Here is a 25332-nt window from a genome sequence, read left to right as displayed (position 1 = left end):
TGATGAGAGTATTATGACGTATCGAGCAATGCCAAACTAGATACGGAAATACTCATTATAAACCAAGTTAATTTTGGCAAACTTGATTCCTGAAAAGACGTAGACATCTACGGGGTGGGTTGCACAGCATACAGGGCCCATGAGTGGATGGAACGACTGGCAGTAATAGGCCGCTTTATTGCGCATATATTATGCATCTTTCCTAATTTGGATCGCACTTACCGCAACGGATTATTAGAGATCAGAAACAAGTTATGTGGCTGCTCCAAGGTTTATGCGAGATGTGGACAAGTTCAGTACTCTTGAAACGAAGATCTGAACCCAATTTCTCGGTCTGATGTCAAATCTGGCCCCTCCAACCTTAATACAGTAGAGTCGATCTAGATAGAGCAATAAGAGCGCTGGTATGACATCGCCTCTATCCTAGTGTTACACAGGGTCCACTTCTCCTTGGTGGTGGTGGTTGCTGAATGGTGAGTCCAAGTCTTTGATTGGCCATTTTGTCCTCAGCTTTAGATTTTGGCATGTAGTACATGATGATATACGATCAGTGCGCATTCCACGTGATATAATGGCGATTGATGCCTTACGTGATGACGCACCTCTCTGAAATCAAGTAAACACCTAGCAAGCAAAACTATTAAATCATCTTGGTTGGGGCTAGCATAAATACCACATGGCTTTTGGAATGACTTAGTCCCCACCAACCATTTATCATTTAAAAGAATTACCATAGTCTTATCCCCATCAAATCGCTCGCAACTATGATTGATCCTCATAACAGTACTGTTGAGTATCTCTTCAAAGAGACAGCGACCCGAGTGGAGAAATACGCATCCTCGAGGAACGAACAAGCTCGAGTTGAGGCCCTCAGCCAATGTCTCAAATTGAGTCGCGCACTCGAGAAGCCAGAAGACACAGTCTTGAAGCTATCCCTCTCAGTACGCTTCAAACATTTCAATTTCATTCCATGTCCGGCGCTGACAGACTAGCCTGTTCTATTCATGGCCGTCAAAGTAGGCCATGATTTAGGAATCTTCAATCTGCTAGTCAAGTCCGGAGGTGCTAGTGCAACGGAAATTGCAACTGCACAAAATGCAGACCCTGATCTACTTCGTACATCAACTCCCCTGGCATAATCTTAATTCTGTCACTAAAACGTTGCAGGTCGTATTTTGCCCTCTTTGGCGTCCATCGGATACGTGCAGGAGCGTGGTGCCGAATTTTATACACCGAGTCCGCTGTCATATGAGATGACACGAGAGCCCACTATTCAGATGATGGAGACACTGTGTGTGCTGCTGTGGTTCATGTACTTTGCAATGCTAACCCTCTCGTCTAAAGGTTCCACGAATCGCAATCGGCTATTACTCGGGCTCCGGATCTTCTCCAAATCAATGAGAACCAAACTACGGAGGATTCATGGGTCGGACCTTTCCAGTACGCATATGAGGCTAACGATGCGATCTGGGAATGGCTTGAGAAACGTCCAGAATTGACCCGCTTCAAACGAGTTGGAATCCAATAGATCCAAATGCAGGGTAACTGATGTGTTTAATGGGTCTCTCTGTATGTAAAGTACCAATTTTATCTTTGTCGTCTGCTGTTCCACTGTGGGCATCATTATATATATCTGAGCCTTCCTTGTAATTTTTACTCTTTTTAAACCACATGGATGCACTGAAACATTTTAACCACATCATGATTTGCTTTATAGCAATATGTAAGTAAAAGCTGAACCATAAAAAGTAAACAACCAATCCGTCCTACACAAAAGAATAAACTCAAGTCATAGGAATAAAAAAGAAAAAAAAAAAAAGAAACGCTCACTCGAGGACGGTGTTTTAGGAATAGCCGAACGCGGGGGTCGAACCCGCAGCCTTAAGATTAAGAGTCTTACGCTCTACCGATTGAGCTAGCCCGGCCGGGCTGTTGAAAGGGCTTCAACTTGTGGCTACATAAGCCAGAACTCTTTCTGCTGTTTTACTTCCACACATGTCTCCCAAACGGGTTTGGCCTGTTTTGGATATACAGTATGGCGCTTCTTACACCACTTCGCCATGTCAATGCTCTCGTTACCTAGACCCCGTCGCTTACCATTCCACTCATCGCTGATCATGAGACGATTTATTTTCAGCTTGTCTCGGTGACGCCGGGGGAAAAATCAAAATATCCCCATTGGGTTAGAAATGTAGTTCGTTAGGGATTTGTGGACATGCAGAGCGATTGGCTCGCTGCTGGTTGCCTTTTTATGATTTATTGCCAACCAACCCCATATCTCCTCATCATCTCATGGAAAAATTGAACACTCGAAAAAAGAACTAAAGAGACAAAAGTGACACTGAGGAAAAAATGCCGCCCCCTGGTCGTCAATCCGAGCCCGTCTCATCTGGGCGCTATCTTGTCTTGCGCCACCGTCGACAACGTCTAGATGCCATTAGAGAAAATCGACTTGGGAAATCATCTCCTGTCAAACCAGACGAGAAGTGTCTTGACAGCTCTTATACGCCGGAACTACGAGAAATCACAAATGATGCGGTCGTCAAAGAAACCGTTACCCTGAACCCCCCCGGGCAGAAGATCCCGGAGAAGAGCACGGAAAGCTTCAAAGTTCTAGCTCCACGGTTCGCTCTGGACCCAGACTGTATCTACTCAACATTCCCTGCTGCTGGTCACAGTGCTCCCGTCACCTGCCTGCCACACGTCGTGTTGCATGATGCCCTCCTGCCATGGGATCGTGTGGCCGACGGTAGTGATGCAGCGGCTCTCCACGATAAAGATCTCCCTGATCGGGTACCATGGCTCATCTGCGTGACATTCGAACCGAAAGAGCTGCAACTCACTAATGAGGAGATGCAAAGTATGTTTCCACATTCACTGAACTCCGACAGTAATAAAAGCACCCAGTCGCCAACCATGGCAGTCGATTTGGACGTCTCGGACTTGGTCAATTTGGATCCGAACCAGATAGTGACTCCAGTCAAGCAAGTAGAGGACGTGGTGGAGACCAAGACCAGCGTAATTGCGATACCAGCAGGTATTTTCAACAACCTCTTCACCAAGTACGACGCAGAGGGCAATCCACAGAGTCAGAGCAGCTGCGACGTCTCACATTATCGGCTCCTTGCCCATATGCGGAATGTGCCAACGAACGGGATAGCATATGCTGGTATACAGGATGAGGTTTCTGACCAGAACTTTGGTGTCGTTTTGTCGCATCGCACAGGGCCTCCCAGTTGCAAGACGCCGACAACGCTAGTGTCGCATCTGCTCTCGATTGAGGGCGTCTCAACCATGTCATTCCCCGTCGATGAAAGCAAGCGTGTCGTGCTCCCATCGCTATTCAGTTGGACACATACTTGTCAACCGTCAGAAATGATGAATCTCCCGAACTTGATGAGCCACCTGGCAGAAGGAGGCGCCATGCTAAGACCTCCGCTGTCGGAGGTCAACCCGACTCCGGACAGTATTGAAGCACTGAAAATTCACAAGTATTTGAAAGATGGATATTCCCTGGTTCGTTACCGCACAATAACTGGCGAAGCCACATCTGCACTTAACCGCGGTCCATTGGTGCCGTCTGCGGTCGAGTTTCGTCTACGCAACGCACAATCTAATTTGGGCCAGTCGCTGCAAATCCTAGATCAGCAGCTGGGTCTCATGGATGTCTCATACTCCACTGCGTGGAATCTAGGCCGTGACCTGGCCGTGGCCGATGCCACCTTCACGAAAGCACTTCTTCAAGTCCGTAATGCCATCCTCCAGAATGGAACTAGTGAGAGAAAGAGACAGGCTATGCGGGTTACAGGGGTTCCAAAAAAGACTAGGGAAGACCTGTTGGCAAGCTTGCATGACCTCACGCAGGAAACGCACATGCCAACTATTATCGATCCCTCTCGCGAGCAGCGCTGGAAACGCCCAAATACCACTATCCCCGTTGAAGTGCTAGATAGCAAGGTAGTTGACTCTGCTTACCAGGACGAGCTAGACCGAGCTGCATATCAAATCGCTAGTGGCTATGAAGAAGGATCCTTGCAGGCAGAGGAGACGAATGGCACTATGCCTGCCCCGTACGATGAGCTCAATGTCCCAACATCTCCGGACTGGAGAGTTGTACTTCGATTCGTGCTGGATTTGCTCTTCCTTATACGAGTTCCTTCTCAATATCTGTTTTCGGAGCCAAAATGTCTGCCGGAGGAGAGTCTGCGCTTCTTCTACATCGACGAGAACTGGACCCATGCTCTTGTCGATGGTGCTCTTAGTCTGGGGAATCATGTCGACCAGAAGGAAGACCATGTCCGGAAAGCCATACACAAGGCAATTCAACGCTACCGTCAGAAACCACATCCGGAGCTTGAAGATGTGCCGCCGACCCCGAAATTTGGACTTTTGCTGCGATCTGATCTAGTAGCACGATTCCCCGATCTGGAGGTCAAAGTTGAATCCAAAACAACAGAACGCTCGCCGACATGTCTTCTTGCGCGCCACGAGGTGCTCAGTCCTGGCGTCATGCTTGTTTTTCTAACTGAGATTCCAGACTTCAAATATGAAGTTTCCTTCACGCCACCCGCGCACCAGCAATGCTTCAGTATCGCCGACGAGCTGAATGGTGACAATATCACCATATCGTATAAGAAGATCTATTCCATGACGGAGAATGACTCCGACCTGGATTCTCTGCAGAAATACAGTTGGACACGCGAGAACCAGGATTATCCATTGCCATTTCCTGCTGGTCCCGGCGCTGTGTACATTTGGGGCAGCAAGCCTGGACTTGAGGATATTCGCACACTCCTTGTCAACAATCTCGCTTGGAACTTATATAATTCTCTTGGGACCAAGCTATCTTTTGAGGGTCCCACAGCTGCCATGATGGGCATCCAGCTCAACAATTCAAGTTGGCAGTTCAAGATCGAACTTCCCGTGTCTCCCTCTCCATTCATCGACCCAATTGACACCACACTTCCGGACCTATGGCAGCCCCGAGTCTAGCGCCTCGCTTTCCGAGTCGTTCAGCTTCGCAAAGTGAAGGCCTCGTTCATCTCTTCATTTTTCGAAGAAAATACCCAGTAATGGGATATCTACAAATCTCTCACCAAGCCTGCTGGCATTGCAGAAAATTACAGTCTATTCATTCATCTAATATAGACTAACCTATGTGTATACCGGTGGGAAAATCACAAAAACACGCCAGGACCCTCCGACCGGTCCAATATCGACAAGCCAGATATGAATGTAGCACATGGAGCTTAATCCCAAGCATCACCCCAGTCATCGTCAACCTCCTCTTCTTTAGGCTTGGTATCAATCTTCTTAGGCGCAACCACAGCACGTGGCTTAGCCGTACTCGCAAGAGAAGATCGCGTAGTGACAGTATTGGTAGATGAAGCCTTAGCCAGGCCCTTCGGTAGAGGGTTTTTAGTCTTTGTTTGGTTCTTTGCTGCTAACCAGCCAGCAAAGTCCGGCTCGCCTCCATCGTCGTATGGGACCTTGGAGGCTGCTGCTGAGGACGACGGAGCGGGCGATGAAGGATTGGGAGAGGCGACAGCTGCAGTGAAAGGGTCTTCTTCGGCTTCGTCATCGTCGTCCATTGCACCCCATGCGTCGAAGACGTCGTCTCCGTCGTCTTCGGGTTCCAATGAGTGGACTGCTGGGGCGGGTCGGTCGGACATTGATCTGTTCAAAGGCTGGGCTGTCGGACGGAGAACTTGTCTTGGCAGATCGAGCTGTGTGGAGGGTGAGGATTTAGCGGGGCGGGGGACGGACGCCGAGCGAGCTGTTTCTGGTTCGGCGGGTTTGCTGCTGTTGGTTGTTGCTTCCATTTCGCCGTTGGCGGCTGCGACTTTGTTGGTGAAGGATGAGATGGCCCAGCCGGCCCAGGAGCTTTCGTTGGGGGTTGCAACGCGGACATCTGGTTTTGCTTCTGTTGGCGCGGTGGGAGGTGTGACGGGGTCGACCATTGTGCTGGCGTGCTTTCGGACTCGCTGGATGTATAGGTCTAGGGTTTTGTTTGCTTGGTCTCGGATCAATCTGTTCACATGTTAAAATAATAGTTATTCGGGGGCTTTGGGTGTGTTTCTCACTTTTCCTTATCCAGAAGTGAAGGGCAAACAGCGGGAAGGATCTTTGCAGCACAGTCGTCCTCGGTGAATACATCGATTGTTGCAGATAAAGCCAGCAGTCCTGCAACTCGGGCGTGAGCAAAGGGATCCCTTAGGGATCTTGTGAATGCTGCGATAAGGACTTTGGAGCGAGTCTAGAAAGAAGTTAGCCATGCACCTTAATGCAAAGAGCAGTGTAAACGTACACTTTGTCCCAAGTTCTTAGCAATTCGTCCAAGACAGATGGTTGTATTCGTACGGATACCAGGTTGCTCATCATTAGCTGTGCGTGCGAGGAATTTTAACAATTCTCCATTCACAATGCGGTCATTCAGCTTGTTGATAATGGTAAGAACAGCCTTGACGGTCTGTTCTCGAACCACCGGAGCGACATCAGTGAAACCAGAAGTCTGGAGAATGTCAGTTATGTCCAAATTGAACGAATAAATGCACGTACCATCTGAGGGAAAATCTTGTCATTGACGACCTTTTGAGGGAGGTTGTCAATCATTGAAGGCAAGTTGTCCAATAGACAGACTCGCAAAGCTCGGTCAGGGTTTCCAAAAAGGCGCACAACAACAGGAGTCAATTTAGCATTAAACTCGTCTGCCGACAGCTTGGATCCAATTTTTAAAGTAGCATTGAGAACTTTGGGTCCACCACCTCCAAACTCCACGGATTTGAGAAGCTCTGGAAGCACCTTCATCTTGAAGAAGTCTTCAGGGAAGTCTTCCGACAGGTCATCAAGCTCACTAGATCATGTCAGCCGCCGGAGATGAGTGGGCAAGATATTTAGAAAGTACATACTTGATGAATTCTTCACGTTCAGCATCAGTCTTCAGCCCTAAACTGTCGATATCCTCCGTCATGCGGATTAGTGGCGTCTGAAAGAAGCCACCCTGCTTCTTCCCTTGTTCAACAAAATGGCCAGGACTCAGCCGTAGCTTTGGGTTAGCAGTACAGAGTCGCTTGTAGCTTTGCTGCATGCTTGGAGGAATATTTGTCGTTTTGCCAACTTGGTCGCCGCCAGAAAAGTTACCATTAAAGACCTCAAATATTAAGATTCCCAGGCCGTAGGCGTCAACTGCTGCAAGAGGGTAGCTCTTGATAGAATCCCAGCCGCCTTTGACAACTTCCGGAGGAGTGAAACGTGCAGCGTCGGGCATAATGCTTCCGTATGTCTATAACACAGTCAGTATAGAGGTTCAATCGGGCCGGTGGACAGCACGCTATACTGACGTATATAATAGCATCATCTTCCTTCATGGAGCTCAAGATCTCGAAACCTCCGAGCTTCCATTCGCCGCTCTCGCTTGTGAAAACCGATGATGCGCGCACGGCGCCGTGGACGGAGGAAGCGTCCTCGTTAATAAACTTAAGTGTAGACTGTTCGACCCATTTTTTGTCAGTAATATCACAGCAATCGACTCAAGATGGCCGTACCGCGACAGTATACAATCCCCACTTGGCAGTCTCCTCACTCAAACTCCTTCGTTTCACCGGCCAAGAGAGCGGCACCACTCGTTCGGTGACAATATACAGGTTCGTTTCCGTCTAACAGATTGTAAGCGCATGTCAGCACCACGGGCTGTATTCCCATGCCCCGAATATGATCCCTTTGTCATTCATACCTCAATGGTATCCAACACCTTAATCACTCCTGGGTGCCGTAGCGTCCTGAACTTGCGGACAGCATTTTTCGCTAGCGGGAGACGCGACTTGTTTGCGTTGATATCGAAAGAGAACACACTGCAGGCAGAACCGTCATCCTGTAAATAAGGAGTCCGAACTGGTCAGCCATTGAACCATCCCGCATGAATTAAGCAAGTCGCCGTACCCGTTTTGTGCCGTTGTGCAGTGCCCAAACTGAGTCGCCGATGTCAACTCTGTCGCCGAGGGAGAAAGGTTGCCCGGTTCCTTTTGCGATGGCGGACGCGACAGCGGATTTGAGGAAATCCATCGCTATGGGGTATGTGTTGGCAATACGGGTTCGGTGATTGTTTTGGGTCGCCCGGGGTGCGCGAGAGAGGCGGCCAATTGCCAGGTGTCTTTGTGGCTGGTATGGAGGCTGATAATCGAAGCAGAGTAAATGTTGAGGGACAGATCCGTGGTATTATGCGCTGTGCTCTGCACTTCACACTCAGCTGTGAAGACAAACTGTCTCCTTCAGCCCCGCCTTATCGCGATAGTCGTTGATGCCTCAGGCCTCACTTGGAAATAAATACACTTTTGTCCGACAGCTTCACTTCTCTCCCCGATTCACTTTTGGTCTAATGATGACCGCGCATCTCTCAAGATCAATGTTAATTCTCTCTTGCTTACCATTCCCAGCACTCACATTGCCATCAGCCCAAACTACCCCAACTTACAAGCTACAGCAGGCAAGTCTCCTTTTCCTGTTCAACGCGTTTCTACCTCACCAAGTCTACCCCGTGGCGTATATCGCTCTCCTATGATGAAAACTTTCTGGTAAAAGGTCGGACCGCGCCACAGCAGCCGCAAGGACTCGTCCCAGCTCCCGATGGTACTCTCCGCAAGCTCCAACCCAAAACGCCGCGAGCAAGAACTAAGCTTGAATCCCAAGAGCCACAACCAGGCACGCTTGATCCACCATCTCTTACCAGTGGGCTACCCATGCCTGCTGGTGCAGCTATTACCTCGGTAATGCTGTGCTCATTCTGCAATCCGCGCTTTCTCGGTGACAGCATTCACTTCACACCAAACCTGATGTTTTTCTTCACTCTTCAACGCAGAACACATATATCTCCGTGAGGGCAGTCCGGACCTTGGATCAATGGTCTAGTCCCATGCTGAGACAAAGCGGCATACGGGCGTGGACTCTTGTGAGAACTTGTGTATATATGCACTGAAGTCTGTCTTGGTGTCTTGCATGACTTGGTTGGCTTGGTTGGGAGCTGGCCGGTTCAACTCTGTTGGCCTCTCTCTCTCAACTGACTCCTTTTCTTGTCATCAGGACCTGAGAAACGGTTCATTGTTCGCCGCAATATGGGGTTCCTGTGTCCACTTCGCTTCCATGAGGACGATAGGAGCCAATGGCTGTGGCGGATAGGATCGAGGGAATACTGTCGTTCAAGGCAGAATTGAGGGTGAACCTCATTTTTGCTCTTTGTTCGGCTAAAATCTGCTGCGAAGAGTGTCGGGGAATTGAAGGGGCGGTTGGGGGTGGGTGTTGGAAAACGGGGGGCGCGCTTGTGGGGTGGGCTGGGGGTGTGTGGGCTCTTGATCCCTGGTTTCTTGCGATCTGATCTGGGGTTTGTTAGCGGTTGGAGGGTTGATCACAGTTTGTGAGAGGTAAAGCACCGCGGTGACTGAGATGTGGTCTGGTTGTTGTGATGGATGATGATCATTTGCAAAGTTATACTGAGGAGAACTCTGTCTCTACAACTTTCCTTCTGGAAGCTCCGAGGAATTGGCAGCTAACTTGTTATACAGTTCTAGGTCCGATCGGATGGACATTGATGATGTTGGGAGCTGGGATTTTGTGTCGGGAAATTATTCTAGTGCCTTCGGGAGCAACCTTTATATTGCATATTCAACTACCAACAATGACACCACCTTGTGGGCCTTGACATTGCCACTTCACTGCCGTTTATGAAAAAGATTCGCCCCCAATTGCACCTTGCTCGTCATCTTAGAACGAGTTCTCACCTTTTCCGGCGGCCCTGTCGGCACCTGAGAAAGCCCCGGAGGATAAAAGTTCACTGCTCCCCAGCCCTGTGCTTGGGGTGGACCCCGTGGGTAGTATCCGTCCCCTGGCGTAGCAATGTCGGAAGGCTTATTAGGATCCTTTGGGTTATTAAGCTGGTCATATTGGTCTTTTTTAGAAGGCCTGGCATATAAATCCCAGACACCGTTTTCTGCAATAGTGGGTTTGCTTTCCGGGTTCTGATTTGAAGTCACGTCTGGTTCTTGAGCGGTAGTTTCCGACACAGAATCAATCTCTTCGACATTGTCAAAATTCGCCGGTGCACTCAAATGAATCGAAGGGACATGCGGGCTATCCACCCTACCGCTTGATCTCCCAATGTTTTCAAATCGATCCGCGAGTCTTCTCGCATGACGAGAGACTGAGTTTCGATATCGCAGTTGATTCGAGACAAGTACCGGCTTTTGATCATGAGTGCTATTTTTCGCAATGACTGTCACAGGAACTGTCGAATTCCAATGAGAGACATTCTCAGACCTCATGCTCGAATTGCGTTCGCTTTTCCAGTGCAAGTTTAGAATAGCTGTCTGGCCTTCTGAGCGGTCGAACGAGAGCTTGCCGGAAATATACGCGGCTGCTGTGATCAACACAAAAGCAACCAAAGCCCACAGGGGATACCATACAGCTGAAATCGACCAGGTGGTCATTCCAAAGAGACCCTGCACTCATCAAGTTAGCACTGACATCCCTCAATCCAGCCTAAAACGAAATCCCCTGAAGACACTCACGCTGACAAAAGACAAGGGCAAAAAAGCAAAAGCAAGCACATTCAGCCTCGCGACAGCCTGTCCCTGAGTCACAGTCTCAGTATTAAAAACCTGCAACCCAAGCAAAAATTAGCCCAGCAACGCTTCCCTACAAGTACACAAAAACCCACCAAACTAAGCAAACTGTTGAACTGCTCCAAAACCACAACAGAGGTATCACGATGATACTCCAAATCCATCAAAATTTCCCGCGTACGCTCCGCCAGAGTATCAGTATACCCCTCGTCGCCTTCCACGGAAGCAGCACACCACTCAACCCGTCCACCGGTGACAAAGCCAAGAAACCTCTCCATGGACGAGATATGCAACCTCAGATTCTCCCTCAGCGTGATGACATTAGAAATCGCCCTATGCAGCCTCCTGGTCAGATGCAACGTCGACGGACACAAACTGGCCTGATATGCCTGTGCATCGCGCCTCGCCAGATCTCGCAATGCGACGCTCCATACTTCCGACCAGTCACCGCAGGATTGGAAGAGGTCGATGTAGATCCAGAGGGGGGAGTGGAGGAGGCGGGAGAGGCGCCAGGTGTTCTCCGGGCCGGCGAGGTGACTTTCCAGACGCGGGAGCATTAACAAATTAGGCATGTAGAGGGTTATCATTGGTTCTGTTGGGGGTCGGGTCTTGTCTAGTCTGGACGAGGGGCATATCAGGCTTGCTGTGCCTTGGAAGCATACTTTTCGGTCTTCGAAGTCGAGCGCTGGGGTTGGAGAGTCTAAGTGGTCGGCGGTTGTTGTTGGGTAATTTAGGAGGAAGGTGAAGTCTGTATGTATGGTGGTTAGAGGGATAATTTGTGTCTTTAGGACTGATCTTTTCATAGGCTTGGGTTAACGTTAGTTTTGGTGGATGAGGGTATGTTACCTTGTTGATCCTGGTCGTGAGATGGCAACGCCGCCACACTCTGTCCCTGCTCTCTATGTGGATTCACATACTTGAATAGATCATGTGGTAGCCCGCCTATTTGATCACTGAGGATATCAAGAAGTAATCTATCAGAAGGCTCGGCGAGACTAGCACAGACAACACTGGGAACTTGTTAGCCGTGGCCATCTGACGCGATCAAGTTATAAGTTAATGGATACTATCACACACATGATCAGAACCCGATCCCTGGAAATACACAGCTTAAGCTTCTCCCTTAAATAAGAACCAACCTCATCAGGAGATGGATCTTTGAAGCGGCCAGCCTCAAAAAGAGGAGTATTCGATTTTGCTGTTGGGTCTGGATCCTGGCCGGAGTTTGTATACAGGGTGAGTAACTTGGAAGAAAGGGCTTGGGGGATGATCTTCTCCATTTTTATGCGAGTAAGTGAAGAGCCACTTGTTTATCGTGAGGTTCTCTATGGTCTTTATATATGGCCGGTGGATTCCCGGCTTATCTTAGCGTCTGACATACAGACATAGTGTGCAGTGGCTGTTGGCTGTATTCAGTCACTGAGGTTAGGGTATTTTTATAAAAGGTATGGAGCCATTGCCGATCACTTGAATACTGAGTGTTCTAATTTCCAAGAAAGTGTTGTATTGGTTCACTAATTCTGATAAGAGACAAGATCATCGCCCCATACCCAGCCCTATTTAGACATCATCCCTAATATGCTTAGTTCTACATCGCGGTACTTGAAATGCCCTGCTTATATCTAGTTTACATCGGAAACCGTATAATATAGCCATTTCATTTCATCTCATGAAGCTAGAGGCGTCGTGAAAACCACTCACCCCGTCTCCGGCTATCCCCTTCAGCTACTGTGCTCCGTCCCATCATCTTCTCACCAGCTAACCGCCGACCATCTCCATAAACTCTCCACTGTCATCATGAAAAACACCCCCGCCAGGGCTCACTCCCGTTCTCTGGATTGAGGAATTGCAGGTCTATAGTACGGACCTATACTGAATCCCACCCTCGATTGAAAGGAAAGCAAGACAAGGCTAAAAGAAAGAAAACAAAAAAAAGAAGAAAATGTGCTAAAAAAAACCGGAAAGGCGGGATATCCCACTACTGAATGAAAATTCTCAAGACTTCAGACTACCCACAATGGGGGAGAGAAGTTGCGGACCATGGAGAAAGGGGTAGGAGGCGATGTACTACACTGGGTGCAATATATCACCAGCGGAATCGGTCTTCATGTACATCGCCAACTTGCTATCTAAAGAGTAGATAGGCGCAACGCGTAGATTGATATTCTCGAGTCTATAAAACATGAGCAGGGGGATCATAAGTCGCAGAAATATTGAACATACCTGGAAAGTCTTGAAATAACGTGAGATTCGGCGCAGGCTTCATCCGGTCTGAGGGGCACGCCATGACGGCAGATGACAGGTGAAGATGCGCTCTGGGATTAGAACCGGGTATTCGAGATGAGGGTCACCAGCAATCCAGAGCGCTGGCAGATCACAGCAAAGAGGGATGATAAGATAGAGCATCATCCAATAGGGGAACGGCTCACAGGATTCATACTGCGTGTAATCATTTGCCTTCATCCGTGGCTTCGGCTGAATGAGAAGCTCCGGAGTTTGGTGTGTTGCTAGACATCTGAGGAGGCATTTGGGGCATTTGGTTAAATCCGTTACTGGGTGTACGGTGTTGGTTGGGGTGGAAGTGATGTGACTGATGCGGGCTGGAGGAGAAATGAGGCTGCTGCGGGTAATTGCCACGGTTGGGGGGCACTGATATGGTGTTAGAGGCGGGCGCTGCTGGACTGGAAACTGCGGGTAGACTCACTGTGTCCGGGCATATACATCATCGGCTGCGGGGGTTGTCCTGACTGCGAGTTCTGGTGCATCATCATGGGTGCACCCCGGCTCGGGCTCGGGTATCCGCTATGAGGCTGAGGCGCAGGGTATGCATGGGCGGGAGAGGGAGAGTACATAGGCATCTGTTGGTTGTAAGGTCCCATGCCCTGTGGGACTCCCATGAAGGGTCCATTGGACGGCTGCTGCACCATCATCGGAGCTTGTGGGTTCACAAACTGAGGGCCACCCTGGTAGGGTCTCATTTGACCACCTTGGGGATTTCCATAGAATGGGGGCATTGGCTGTCCGAAGGCCACTTGGGCCGGGGGCGCCATGGGTGAAGGATATCCAGGCTGCATACGGGGAGACGGGAAGACTCCAGAGTTCGAGCCAGACATGTGCATGCGATGGTCGTCGACGTGAGGAGGGCCGTGGTGACCTTGAGGGTGGAGGTGTCCGCCGTTTGGACCACCAGACGCAGGGAGACCGGGGTTTCCTTGCTGGAAATGGAAAGGCATCCCGTGCTGCTGAGGAAGATTCGGGTTGTTGGAAACGGAGCGTCCCTGAGCCGAGGACGGCACAATAGGTTGCTTGAACATCTGATCATATGTCTTTTCCTCGTTACCTTCGATGGTGTCCCAGGTGGGCAATGTCTTGTATGGGGGTGGGATTCCATCGTTGAATATGTAAGTCTTCTCGGCTTGTCCTGCACCCTCCTTCTTCATGCGCTTGATTGGATTGAATTGATCATGAAGAGATGATCGCTCCGAGATAGGCTGGGGCTTCCTTGGGCCAAAGAAGGCAGTGGGAGTGGTTGTGCGAGATACGGAACGGCTACGGGAGAAAGGCCGTGGGCTTGCAGTAGCGGTCGAGGGAGCGCCGCCAGGGGTGAAAGTGCTAGCTGCGGGGTTCGGCTTGAACTCCATAGCCCGAACGTTGAATTTGCTAGATGCAGAAGATCCAGGTCCCTGCGACTTGACAGGACTAGTGACCTTGTGCTGATCACTAGCAGGACCAGTGGGGGGCCCACGAGCGTCCTGGATGGGAAGCGGAACAGGAGCAGGAGCCATGCCGGCGCCCTTACGCTGCTGTAGGTTGTCTGCTAGGCGGTGACCAAGCATGCCGACACCTGGACGTCCCGGTTGGATGGCTTGCTGGGGGAAACGACCATTAGGCCCAGCAAGCGGGCCTGTAGGAGGATAGCCCTGTCGGGAGCGTTGGTAGTTCTGGCGATCAGCCGGAGCAACAGGAGGAACAGCACCAGTGGGTCCAGTACCACGAACAGGAGGCTTCGGTTCGGTAGGAGGCGAAGGAATTTTAGGTATACCCTTTTCATCAACCCCCTGTTGCTGGGCTTGTTGGGCTCGTTGGATAATTTCCTCTTGCTTCATGCGATCCTTGGCCAAAATTGGTACAAGGTCCTTGGGCACGGGAGTGGAGAGCTTGAAGCTCTTGGAGAATTTCATGAGCTCGTTGAGTTTGACAGTGCGATCGTAAGAAGCCTGGTTGCGGCGGCGTTCTTGCATCTTGAGCTTCTCGCTGTTGGCAAACTGGCGGAAGTGATCCAGCACCTCTGTCTCGACATTAGCAGTGGCATTGTCGGCAGAAGGTCGCTTGGTCGCGGGAGGAGCAGGCGAAGGAGCCTTGGCTGAGGCGCTGCTGCTCTGGATTTCGGCAGGGGTTTGTAATGTGGTTGGCTCAGGCTCCTGGGTTGTGGGTGTTTCCTTCTTTGCAATGGGAGGCACAGTTGTAGTAACAGCGGCCTGCTTGGGAAGTGCGTTGGGGAGTGTAGGAGGCTGGGGTGCAGCTTGGCGGCGCCCAGGGGGGGTATATTTATTGGGCTGGCCAGAGAGTAAAGGAGGGAAGGCCTTCTCTTCACGGCGAACACCACTGTACTTATCCTCTTCATCTTGATCGCCAGTGGCAGGTTCCACTAGGCCGCGTTCTTCACGCATATGAGAATTGTCCGAAGTGGTGCCCTCAATCTCAGCCGCAATACGAGATGCCTTTTCAAGCGCCGCCGAGTAACTAGGATCAGTTCGGTCGAGATGGGTAGTATAGATGCTTTCGTTGTAGTCGCTCTTAAAGCCGGTGAGCCGCTCGTTTGTCTCGAATTGATCCCATCCAGCGGCACTGTTACTGGTCTCAATTGACATATCGACATCGTTCTCGGCGGGTTCCCAGCGCTGCAAGGTACGCTCGCGCATGGCGAGGTTGCCGGAGATATCGCTGTCGGTCCTGAATCCCTGAGAGGCGCCTGTAGGTGAAGTTAGTGCATAGAGTACGCAAAAAAGCCAGATACGTTAATGCTTACCATTGGAAGTCTTAGCTGAGACTTCCGCAGTAGTGACATTGGGAACAGAGATGTCTGCGATCTCTCGGGCATCGAATTGCAAGTTATAATCAGGTCCGCTGCCCAGATACGGGACCGCGGCGTGGCTCACGCCATTTGTTGAAAGTTGGTCCTCCTGGTCAACGCGCTGGACCATCTTGAGCGTGAAGGACGAGTCATTTGACTCCAGGGTGGAGTTAGAAAAGATACCGCTGAACTTCTCTCCCGCCCTAGTAGTAACGGTTGTTTGGAGTCCCTGAATTGGTTAGAATAGGCATTGTGCATCGCATTGCGACAGATGCTTACGATGAAGCTGGCAAACAAGAACACCAGACGATCATGGGCATGACTGTCAGGAGTGTTCGACTCCTTCTGGTTCGGTCGTGGAGAGCCAGACTGTCCCCGGTGGGCCATGTTTCCGTTGGATGTGGAGTGTGAGGCTCTTTGGGTGATGGGGTTGGTGCCTTGGGTCCAGGCCTTGTGGGAGTTGGAGCGTCTATGTCGCAAAGCATATATATGTTAGCAAATGATCATCCAGTCCGGACAATGGTGATGGTAGTGCTATGAATAAATCTGGCACTTTCAATTGGCACCCTTGGGCACATGCTGTGAAGCAACCTCAGGCGGAGGCCCCCAGCAACATCAGCAAGAGGAATGCCACATTGTATTATGATGCATCACCAGTAGTCTTCTGACTCCAGACAAGAGAAAGTGGTAGATATATCCTCAAAGCGACTGGTGGGGGGAAGGGTTGAACGTACCGTGCACCACCATCGACAGGGCTACCAGACTGACGGCGGTTGTCAGACCCCTTGGTACTGTTGGAAGGTCTTAGAGTAGAACGGCCAGTGTGAGAGCTAGAGTTGGCATTGCCAGAAGCATTCGCCGTTGGCGCAGAGTTCAAAGCAGACGCCATGTTCACTTAGGTGAAGCTGGGGAACGGGAAGCCACGAAGATGAGGCACGAAGCCACACCGCCTGCACAAACAGGGAAAGAGGGGGGAAATCGGTAGCACCAGCGCGTGGGTGTATCAAGAATGAGAAAGTGAGTGGGAGAATGGAATGGGAAGAAAAGAAGGAGTCGCAAGTTGATGGATTGTTTGGGGGGAAAGTCACGCGTATGGTACGGTACGGTGTTACCGCTTCAATTGCGACTCGGCTGGAGCGTCATGCATTGATAACTTCAATTTTGTATGTGCCACCCGTGCTTAAGTGAAGGCCATAGATTCTTTCGATGTATAAGTCCAGATCTTGTGGATATTATCTGCTATAAGATAGAGACTATGCATTAGATTCGTAGCGCATTATATTTGGTATATGCTACCAACTATAGAGACAATTTGATATGCTGTGCCCAGACAACTTCACTTTTAATATCTAGCTAGTAAGAGCCTGGCTACTATGGTCCATTTCCAGGTTCATAATTATCGCTTCTTACTCAAGCGAAGACTATGGGTTTAATTGGTAGACAGTTTCACACCTTGGATCAAGCGAGTTGCCCACTCAGCTAAGTTAGGAAATGATGGGTATACAGGTTGGCAAGCTCTCATTTGGTATAAAACTCTGAGCTTGAGTGGTGAATGAAGATGTTACTCATTAATAGCTTCACGGGTGTTATGTGTCACCAACCCTTAAGTACAGACTATTCGTGTCCGTGAATAGTCTTGGATTCTATATATAACCACCCGCAAATAACTGGAGACCATCGATGTCAACAAGTCCCTATATTTGAAATATGCCAACCCGCTATTGGAAAACGCGTATTTTTTCGACCTATATTTGCAAGGAAATGAATATCTTATTCTACCAAATTGTGAGAATGTGCGTTTCTCCAACCCTGTACATTTTCAAATACCAATAGAAACAGACCAACCCGCATGTCCGCAAATACATGACGTGACCATTTGTCCTGCAGTTGAGTTCATGCACTTGATCTCCTCTATATTAAGCCAGTGACATCTGTCTTTCGTAACTTACTAGGTAATCCTCATGTTCCTCATAACACGCTACCTTACCTCAGGAGTCCAAGTCGGTCTAGACAAGTTATAACTTATGCCCAACCAATATAATAGGGTAAATGCACTGTACCCTGACTATGTGGATAAACGCGGGTCTTGCCGAATGCCAGACTAGTCCGACTTGAGACTTTCTATGCCTTTGTATGGTTGTAATTCGCTACAGTCGATGCATGTCGGGAATATAGGGGAACTAGACGCACATGTGATGCATTGCAATTCACTTGACTGAACCTAAGTATATTCTACTTGGTGCCCAATATGAACACTACGCGCTGGCCTGGTCCATGATACATTACGTTGTATGGTAATAGAGAATACGGTGATAACGCCGATCAGCTGTGCAGACGCGGTAAGGTGGAGGCTGGGCATCATCTTCCCTCCCTCTTTCCACCTCTCCGATGCAGTCCTCAAGTCTCCCCTATCCTGGAGAGCCAGATCAACAGACTTCTCCTCAACGGCCCCCGTTGTCTGGATCTGCATCGATGTCTTCACAACAATCCGGTCGCAGTTCCTCCGCTTCGTCTCGGTCTCAGTCAAGCAAGAACCCGGTATGTACTTTTGACCTTGAATCTCCTACACTTTCTAACGAGTCCATCATGTATAGCCCGATAAACAAATCTCGCAAATCGAAAAAAGCGTGACACATTTATTAGTCGCGACAAAACAACTCCTTGAAACCCTTACACAATGGTCCCGCAAGCAGGCCTCGGAGAATGATGTGTCAGACGTGTATGTGCGATTGGGTTATGAGTTCAACCTGGCATGTAGAGCCTTCAGTGCAATCGGCGTCGATACCTCCGACCTGGGCCCTGTGCCTGACCTCCTCCGAACCATCCTTGAAGATACCCTCAGCCAAGACGCCTCCTCACAAAGCCTCGATCGATACCTGCCCCGAATCCGCGATATCATAATCAACCTGCTTCACGGGCTTAAGAAGAAGCAGGCTCGCTTACGCTCACGGCAGCAACGCGATGACGGCAGGCCTTCAACCGGGCGACAGGCCAGTGCGGGAAGCATCACCAGCGGACAGGTCATCGGCCAGCTGTATGATGAAGCCGCAGCCTCTACGATGCCATCAACGGCCCAGTCTCCTAAACGATCCAACCGAAGATTTGGCAGCGGTGGCTCTCTGGAGGACCAACCGGCCATCAATCGAACCTCTTCGGCACCATCGGCGAGTGACACACGGGGCAATAGCTTCACCGAAAGAGAGACCTCTCGGCGAGAGGCGCAGCAAATGCTCTCTCAACCTTCCTCTACGGAGGGTGACACAACCCCTCGGCCCGCCAACAACCAACCCCCTACCTATACAACCCCGACTGGATTCCCTGCACCTCCGCCCCCACCACCACCACCACCCAAAGAGGATGATGCACTGGGAGCATTGCAGCGTAGCGGCGAACTCGAACGACGTGCATCTCGTCGATTCTCCGCATACCAGATCCAGAAACACTTGGGTACCTCCACCAACGGTGTCCCCGTCCTCCCTACCCAAAATTCTCCTATCCCTAACCGGGGTCGTGATGTCCGTGAATCGCTCAATGCAGTTCGCCTTCGAGGCTCCTATACTCACACAAGACAACGATCCAACAACCGTCTCCAGGAAGCCGCCAAGGGCACACAGCCTCAGACACCTGCCAAGATCCCGGATGTAGTCCAGGAAGAATCGACGCCACCATCTACAGAGAAGGCCCCAGAGCCAACTGTTGAGATTGCCCCAGAAGCGCCTGAGAAGGATGATTCTGGGAGCAAACACGACTCCGGAGAATCAGTTATTGTTCCGCCTCCGATTATCCCCCAGGCTCAGGAGAAGTCACTCGAGGAAGCCTTTGAGCCTGCAAAGCCAGCACCGCAGACTCCCAAGGCTGATATATTTGGACCATCCCAGATTGCCACACCTCCTTCGGCTGCTCCATACCCCACTGAACAGCCTTCACCGGGCAAAGAGCTGACATTGTTCCTGCAATACAAGAGCAAAATCAAGAAGTATGTCCTTCCGGATGGTATCGCAGAACTTACAATTGGACGTCTCCAACTTGCATTCATTGAAAAATTTGCATGGAACACACACGACAACGGTGTCGATCTGCCTGAAATATACATTCAAGACCCAATCTCAGGTATTCGCCACGAATTGGAGGATCTAAATGATGTGAAGGACCGATCCGTTTTGGTTCTGAATGTGGATAACCTGGATGAGGTGAAGAAACACTTCGACGACAGCCTTGGAAGCGTGCGTCTTCTCGTCGAAGGCGTCAAGGAAGCACTCTCCGGTCAAGGAAATGCCATTCAGCGAGTATCAGAACGCCAGATTGAGACTGCCAAAGAAATGGCTCGTTTGGCTGCTGCTCCTCCCAAAGCTGCTCCTGGCTCAAATGCAGTGGTTGCTGGAGGTGGTAGCCAACTCGCAGAACTACAAAGCCTACGCCGTGACCTGGCTGTTTTGCGACAGACCTACTCAAACTTCACCGCAGATATCAACAGCTCGATGAGCGCCGTTCGTACAAAGGCAGGCAAGGTTAAGAGTGCTGCTGAAGACGTCACCATTCCCTCATACGAAGGCGACGCTGGTCGCGCTCGCGTCAACACTGGCAAGAAGGAGCTTGCGGGTGAATCAGAGCGGTTGGTTGCCCGTGTCGATGATCTTCAAGACTTGGTTGAGGATCTCCGGAAGGATGTGGTCACCCGTGGTGTCCGCCCTCTTCCCAGACAACTGGAGGGTGTCAGCCGCGATATCAGCCTAGTCATGAAGGAGATCAAGAAAATGCAAGACTTCTTAGGTCGCGAGAAGCCCATTTGGACCAAGATTTGGGAGAAGGAGTTGCAGTTGGTCTGCGAGGAGCGAGATCAGCTTACCATGCAGGAAGACCTGGCTGCCGATCTACAGGATGATCTCGAAAAGGCCACTCAGACCTTTGCATTGGTCGAGCAAGCTACCAAGGAGCAAGTCATGTCCAACGGAACAGGCGGTGGTGCTACCCGTGCTCCATCTCGGAGTCTCGGAATTGATCCCACTGTCGACCCAATGAAGGCCAAGGATGGCGTTCTTGGTGAAGTCCGTGCCTTGCAGCCCAACCATGAAAGCCGAATTGAGGCGATCGAGCGCGCCGAGAAAGCTAGGGCGAAGGAGCTTGAGACGCGACGAATTGGCCTGTTCCAGAAGGAACTCGGGGCCTTTGTTGAAGAAGGGAAGTTGAAGAAGAGTGGCGGCTTCGAAGAGACTGAGCGTCTTCGCACTGCCAAGGATGATCGCATCAGAAAGGAAGTTTGGGAGAGACAGCAAGCACGTAATATTGAGATGGCGAGATTGGAGGCAGAGGCCATCGCTGCCCAGGCTGGACAGAATACTGAGGCCAAGGAAGAGGGTGAGGGTGATGATGATGGTGATACTCAGGAGTCGGGTGAGCCCGAAAAGGCAGTCGACGACGAAGACGCCACAGAGCCAACGAAGGAGGAATCAACGAGCGATGAAAAGCCACTACCCGCCGAGCCTGAAGAAAAGAAAGATGACTCTGACGATCCTCCGTCTTCCCCCGCCTTGGTATAGGCACATTCATCAATTGTCTCATTCATCCCCAAGTCCGAACAGCTCTGCCTGTTACCAGCCATTCCTTTCCAGCGATTTCCTATTATGTTCGAGTGAATCCACCCCACACCGCAACGGTTTTCTATGTGTTTCTGTTTCTTTCTGCATCGGACATGGCATCGGGGCTCTCATTTCGCATGTTCTTTTAGCGATTTCTTTGGCTTGTTTCCTGTGCCGGTCCTGTGCAGTATGGATTTCTCATGTCATTTACTGACGATACCCTGCCACATTCTGTGGCTTCCTGCATTTAGTCCTTGATTTTGGAATGATGAGACATGCTTGTTCTTCTTAGTTTAACATTAGTCTAATGTGTAACTTGACATGGTAATTTGTTTGACCTACTCGATCTACCTGTATCGTAAGCGACCTGTAGCTAACCCATAACCAGTGACAGAACGAATGATTCTCCTATTGGCCAAGTAAACACAAGCTGCACAAGGCTCAAGCCCAAGCTAGCGCCTGCGCCTGCACCTGCACAGATCCGAAACCCCAGCCATCGCAATTGATGCAGGTTTCTTTATAGATCAGTCCCTCCCACAGATTTTTAGATCGGCAGATCCCCCAACGTCTTTTTAAATTCGAAGCCAACCCCATACAGACTCCACTTTAAGGCTTTGTTTTGTCAACAATCAACATCGGGTACCAATAACACCAAAACATATCTAAACAAAACCAACCCAAACGAGATTTCTTTTCCGACTGGATCATCCACTGTTTTCCGGCCTTGATTCGGATTACACACGGATAGCCCATTTGATCCGATCACCAGTCCTAGCTCCAGTCCCTGTTCTAGCTTGAGTTGAGACACGAACGATTAGATCACGGTCTACAAGAACAAGCGGTGTACACCACTGTAGCTAGTCATGCATCTTCTCCCACTCCTGACCTTCTGGCTCTCAATATCAGACACAGCGCAATGCGCCGAGTCATCAACAGGTCCGGAAGTGGTATCTAGCGAAAATGGCAAAACATCAACGGAAGCAACAAGACTATCCTCCCCAGCAGGGGTTCTCCTACACCACGATATCGCCTCGAGACTAGCTTCCAGCCCCGCAAGTGGCGTTCGAAAGATGAGCGCCGACGAAGGCGAGAAATTCTTCTTTGAAGATTGGTATTTTGAGAATGCGAGTTCGGACTCATTACGTGAAGTAGGGTTGTCTGGACGGGATTTGTATCATGGAGAGCAGAATGAGACAAAGGGTAGCATGGACACTGTCGCTACAGAAACCAATGCCGAAGCTGGCGACCAAGATGAATATGACTCGTCACCGGCCCTATTCATTGCCCAAGCATTCGCGTTCGAGCCTTCATTCCCTCCACTTTCGGGCTTGAACTCCGACTCGAACACAGACTCGGCTTCTGATGCGCTGTTCCGTCTCGAGGCGCGCAATTTCGAATGCCCCACTGGTACATCGGCATGCACGTCCATCGGTCGATCCGATCGCTGTTGTGGATCCGATGAGACGTGCGAGATTGTCGCGGATACTGGACATGGGACTGTCGGGTGTTGTCCAAGTTGGAAGAGTTGTTCGGGGACGATTGGGTCTTGTGCGGGTGGGTATTCGGCTTGTGCGTCGGCTCTTGGGGGTGGGTGTTGTATTCCTGGGTATGATTGTGTCGCAGGGGGATGTGAGTCTTTTCTTTTTCCTTTTTCCGTTACTCTACGTCAAAACGGAGTTGAATGTGTTATATGTGTGGACGAGAGAAGCTAACTTGGGTCTGGTACAGGTGCATACATTACGGTGATTACCGTGACTGTTCATTCGACGGTTATGGTATCAACTGTAACATATTCGACTAGTCCGGTGTCGAGTTCTGTCTCATCTTCCACTGGTTCGTCAACATCAACCTCAACCTCAAAGTCAACGTCAAAGTCAAGCCAAACAACAGCAACCGAAACAACAGACAGTCTGGCTCCACCGGCTCGACCAACAAATCTCTCTACAGTAACAAGTGCAGCTACCGGCGAGGATGTCTGCCCGACAGGATTCTACGCCTGTTCCGCCGTCTATCACGGTGGTTGTTGCCGCACAGGTCGGAATTGCGATACGACTTCATGTCCAACTACATCGTCTACAACTCTGACATCAAATGGCGTGACGATCGTTGCACCAGTCGCTTCTACAACAGTAGGCTCCAATAGCAACGGTAGCGGAGGTGGAAATCGTTGCGCCAACGGCTGGTTCAGCTGTGCTGATACTGTAGGTGGGGGATGCTGTCCCACAGGCTTTGCCTGTGGCGCTAGCTGTACTGCAACTGATACTGCGTCTGCGACGACCGTGGCGAAGGGACAAGCTACCAATGGGGCGAAGACTGGACGGGATATGTCGAGGGTTATACTTGGAGTTGGGATTCTCAGCAGTTTGTTCCTATAAGAAGTCATAGAATGAAGTTATGATGCAAACCGTAAACAGACAAACAAAAGTCCCGTGGCATGTTCCCCCATGGGGTCATTAGTCAGCGGGCTAAACGCAGCACCGGTTGCTGTTCTCGGATCACCGAATCTCGCCGACGTCGGTAACCTTCTCTTCTCCTCACTTCATTTCTTCACATCATTTCTTTAGGTCTTTGTGGTAAGTTAGTTGTTTCATTCCACTGCAATTTCTTCGACCGCGCTTCAATGCGTTCTCAATCGTTCCATCGTCCCATATACTAACTGCCATCCCGGCTGACAGGTCTCCGAGCCTCTGCCCATCATGTCCGACGCTCCCCAGAAGCCCCTCCCCTTTGTGTACCAGTTCGCCGCCGGTGCGGTGGCTGGTGTCTCCGAGGTATGTAATCCCATTCTACGAGGTAGTTCCGATGCTTGGTTGTTGTATCGGAATCTCGTGATATGAATTCCGGTGGCTAATGCGTCCCCGCACGAACAGATCTTGATCATGTATGCAGCTTCCTCGCTCCCTTATTGGGCCTTTTAGGCCATTTTCTTCCAGATATAGTTGGTTTTATGTTAGGAAAGGACCCAATTGACAATGCGCGACTTGCAGGTACCCGTTGGACGTGATTAAGACTCGAATGTAAGCAAGCTACCGGTCGCATCAGCAGGTCTCATGACGTTGGCTAACTTTGTTGTTTTACAGTCAACTCCAGACCAAGGCTGCCGTTGCCGGTGCTGAGCACTACAATGGCATGTTCGATTGCTTCCGCAAGATTGTCAAGCACGAGGGGTATGTCCTGGTCCAATGATCCGCGTTGGATCTCTCTAATTGCCATAATAGTGCTTCTCGTCTATACCGTGGTATCTCCGCCCCCATTCTGATGGAAGCCCCCAAGCGTGCGACCAAGTTCGCCGCCAACGACAGCTGGGGTGCCTTCTACCGTGACCTGTTCGGCGTTCAGAAGCAGACTCAAGGTCTGGCTACCCTGACCGGAGCCACAGCCGGTGCCACCGAGGCCTTTGTTGTTGTTCCCTTTGAGCTGGTGAAGATTCGTCTGCAGGATAAGGCCCAGGCCCACAAGTATAACGGCATGTTGGACGTCGTCAAGAAGATTGTCACCCAGGAAGGTCCCCTCGCTCTGTACAACGGTCTCGAGTCGACAATGTGGCGCCACATCCTGTGGAACGCCGGTTACTTCGGCTGTATCTTCCAGGTCCGCGCTCAACTCCCCGCCGCCGAGCCTGGCAATAAGAGCCAGCAGACCCGCAACGACCTGATCGCCGGTAGCATCGGTGGTATCACCGGTACCATCCTCAACACCCCTATGGACGTCGTGAAGTCCCGTATCCAGAACACCTCCAAGGTTGCTGGCCAAACCCCCAAGTACAACTGGGCCTGGCCCGCCATTGGCACCGTCATGAAGGAGGAGGGCTTCTCCGCCCTGTACAAGGGTTTCACTCCCAAGGTTCTCCGTCTCGGACCTGGTGGTGGTATCCTGCTCGTCGTCTTCACTAGCATGATGGACTTCTTCCGTACCATGCGCGGCGAGTAAATGCATCCATTCTAGATGAATGAGAATGTGTTTGCGGTTTTCTGTTGAAGGTGTTTCCCCAAAAGCAATATTGATGTTGCCTGTCATGGGCCTTCCCTTGTCCCCTCACCCTGACCCTGACCTTTTTGCCCCGATACCCTCC

General features: G+C 50.5%; 7 protein-coding genes across 7 annotated transcripts; 4 read left to right on the top strand and 3 right to left on the bottom strand.

Moving 5' to 3' along the window:
* Positions 1 to 764: 764 nt before the first annotated feature.
* Positions 765 to 1528, top strand: N7511_005395 (S-adenosyl-L-methionine-dependent methyltransferase; the record flags this gene model as incomplete). Its single annotated transcript, XM_057127772.1, has 4 exons — positions 765 to 941; positions 993 to 1116; positions 1168 to 1291; positions 1345 to 1528. 4 exons carry the CDS (start codon positions 765 to 767, stop codon positions 1526 to 1528), a joined length of 609 nt encoding a protein of 202 aa, XP_056984289.1.
* An 824-nt stretch (positions 1529 to 2352) lies between these two features.
* Positions 2353 to 4992, top strand: N7511_005394 (uncharacterized protein; the record flags this gene model as incomplete). The annotated part of the gene is made up of 1 exon (XM_057127771.1): positions 2353 to 4992. One exon carries the CDS (start codon positions 2353 to 2355, stop codon positions 4990 to 4992), a length of 2640 nt encoding a protein of 879 aa, XP_056984288.1.
* A 257-nt stretch (positions 4993 to 5249) lies between these two features.
* Positions 5250 to 8061, bottom strand: N7511_005393 (COPI-interacting protein CEX1; the record flags this gene model as incomplete). The annotated part of the gene is made up of 9 exons (XM_057127770.1): positions 5250 to 6030; positions 6084 to 6256; positions 6308 to 6511; positions 6559 to 6853; positions 6909 to 7282; positions 7341 to 7487; positions 7545 to 7655; positions 7733 to 7870; positions 7939 to 8061. The coding sequence occupies 9 exons, from the start codon at positions 8059 to 8061 to the stop codon at positions 5250 to 5252; spliced, it is 2346 nt and encodes a 781-aa protein (XP_056984287.1).
* A 1640-nt stretch (positions 8062 to 9701) lies between these two features.
* N7511_005392 (uncharacterized protein) lies at positions 9702 to 11890 on the bottom strand (the record flags this gene model as incomplete). The annotated part of the gene is made up of 5 exons (XM_057127769.1): positions 9702 to 10487; positions 10557 to 10646; positions 10706 to 11358; positions 11457 to 11620; positions 11688 to 11890. The coding sequence occupies 5 exons, from the start codon at positions 11888 to 11890 to the stop codon at positions 9702 to 9704; spliced, it is 1896 nt and encodes a 631-aa protein (XP_056984286.1).
* Positions 11891 to 13059: 1169 nt separating this feature from the next.
* N7511_005391 (putative PAB1 binding protein (Pbp1)) lies at positions 13060 to 16573 on the bottom strand (the record flags this gene model as incomplete). The annotated part of the gene is made up of 5 exons (XM_057127768.1): positions 13060 to 13259; positions 13315 to 15582; positions 15640 to 15913; positions 15964 to 16153; positions 16419 to 16573. 5 exons carry the CDS (start codon positions 16571 to 16573, stop codon positions 13060 to 13062), a joined length of 3087 nt encoding a protein of 1028 aa, XP_056984285.1.
* A 1402-nt stretch (positions 16574 to 17975) lies between these two features.
* Positions 17976 to 21221, top strand: N7511_005390 (formin-mediated actin nucleation enhancer; the record flags this gene model as incomplete). The annotated part of the gene is made up of 2 exons (XM_057127767.1): positions 17976 to 18222; positions 18328 to 21221. The coding sequence occupies 2 exons, from the start codon at positions 17976 to 17978 to the stop codon at positions 21219 to 21221; spliced, it is 3141 nt and encodes a 1046-aa protein (XP_056984284.1).
* A 902-nt stretch (positions 21222 to 22123) lies between these two features.
* On the top strand, positions 22124 to 25190 carry N7511_005389 (uncharacterized protein; the record flags this gene model as incomplete). Its single annotated transcript, XM_057127766.1, has 5 exons — positions 22124 to 22889; positions 22989 to 23593; positions 23936 to 24031; positions 24351 to 24427; positions 24479 to 25190. 5 exons carry the CDS (start codon positions 22124 to 22126, stop codon positions 25188 to 25190), a joined length of 2256 nt encoding a protein of 751 aa, XP_056984283.1.
* Between the last annotated feature and the right edge of the window lie 142 nt (positions 25191 to 25332).

Source organism: Penicillium nucicola (genome assembly GCF_028828085.1).
Source record: "Penicillium nucicola strain IBT 29836 chromosome Unknown utg000005l, whole genome shotgun sequence".
Lineage (NCBI taxonomy): Eukaryota > Fungi > Ascomycota > Eurotiomycetes > Eurotiales > Aspergillaceae > Penicillium > Penicillium nucicola.
This window is presented reverse-complemented; position numbering and strand designations above follow the sequence as displayed.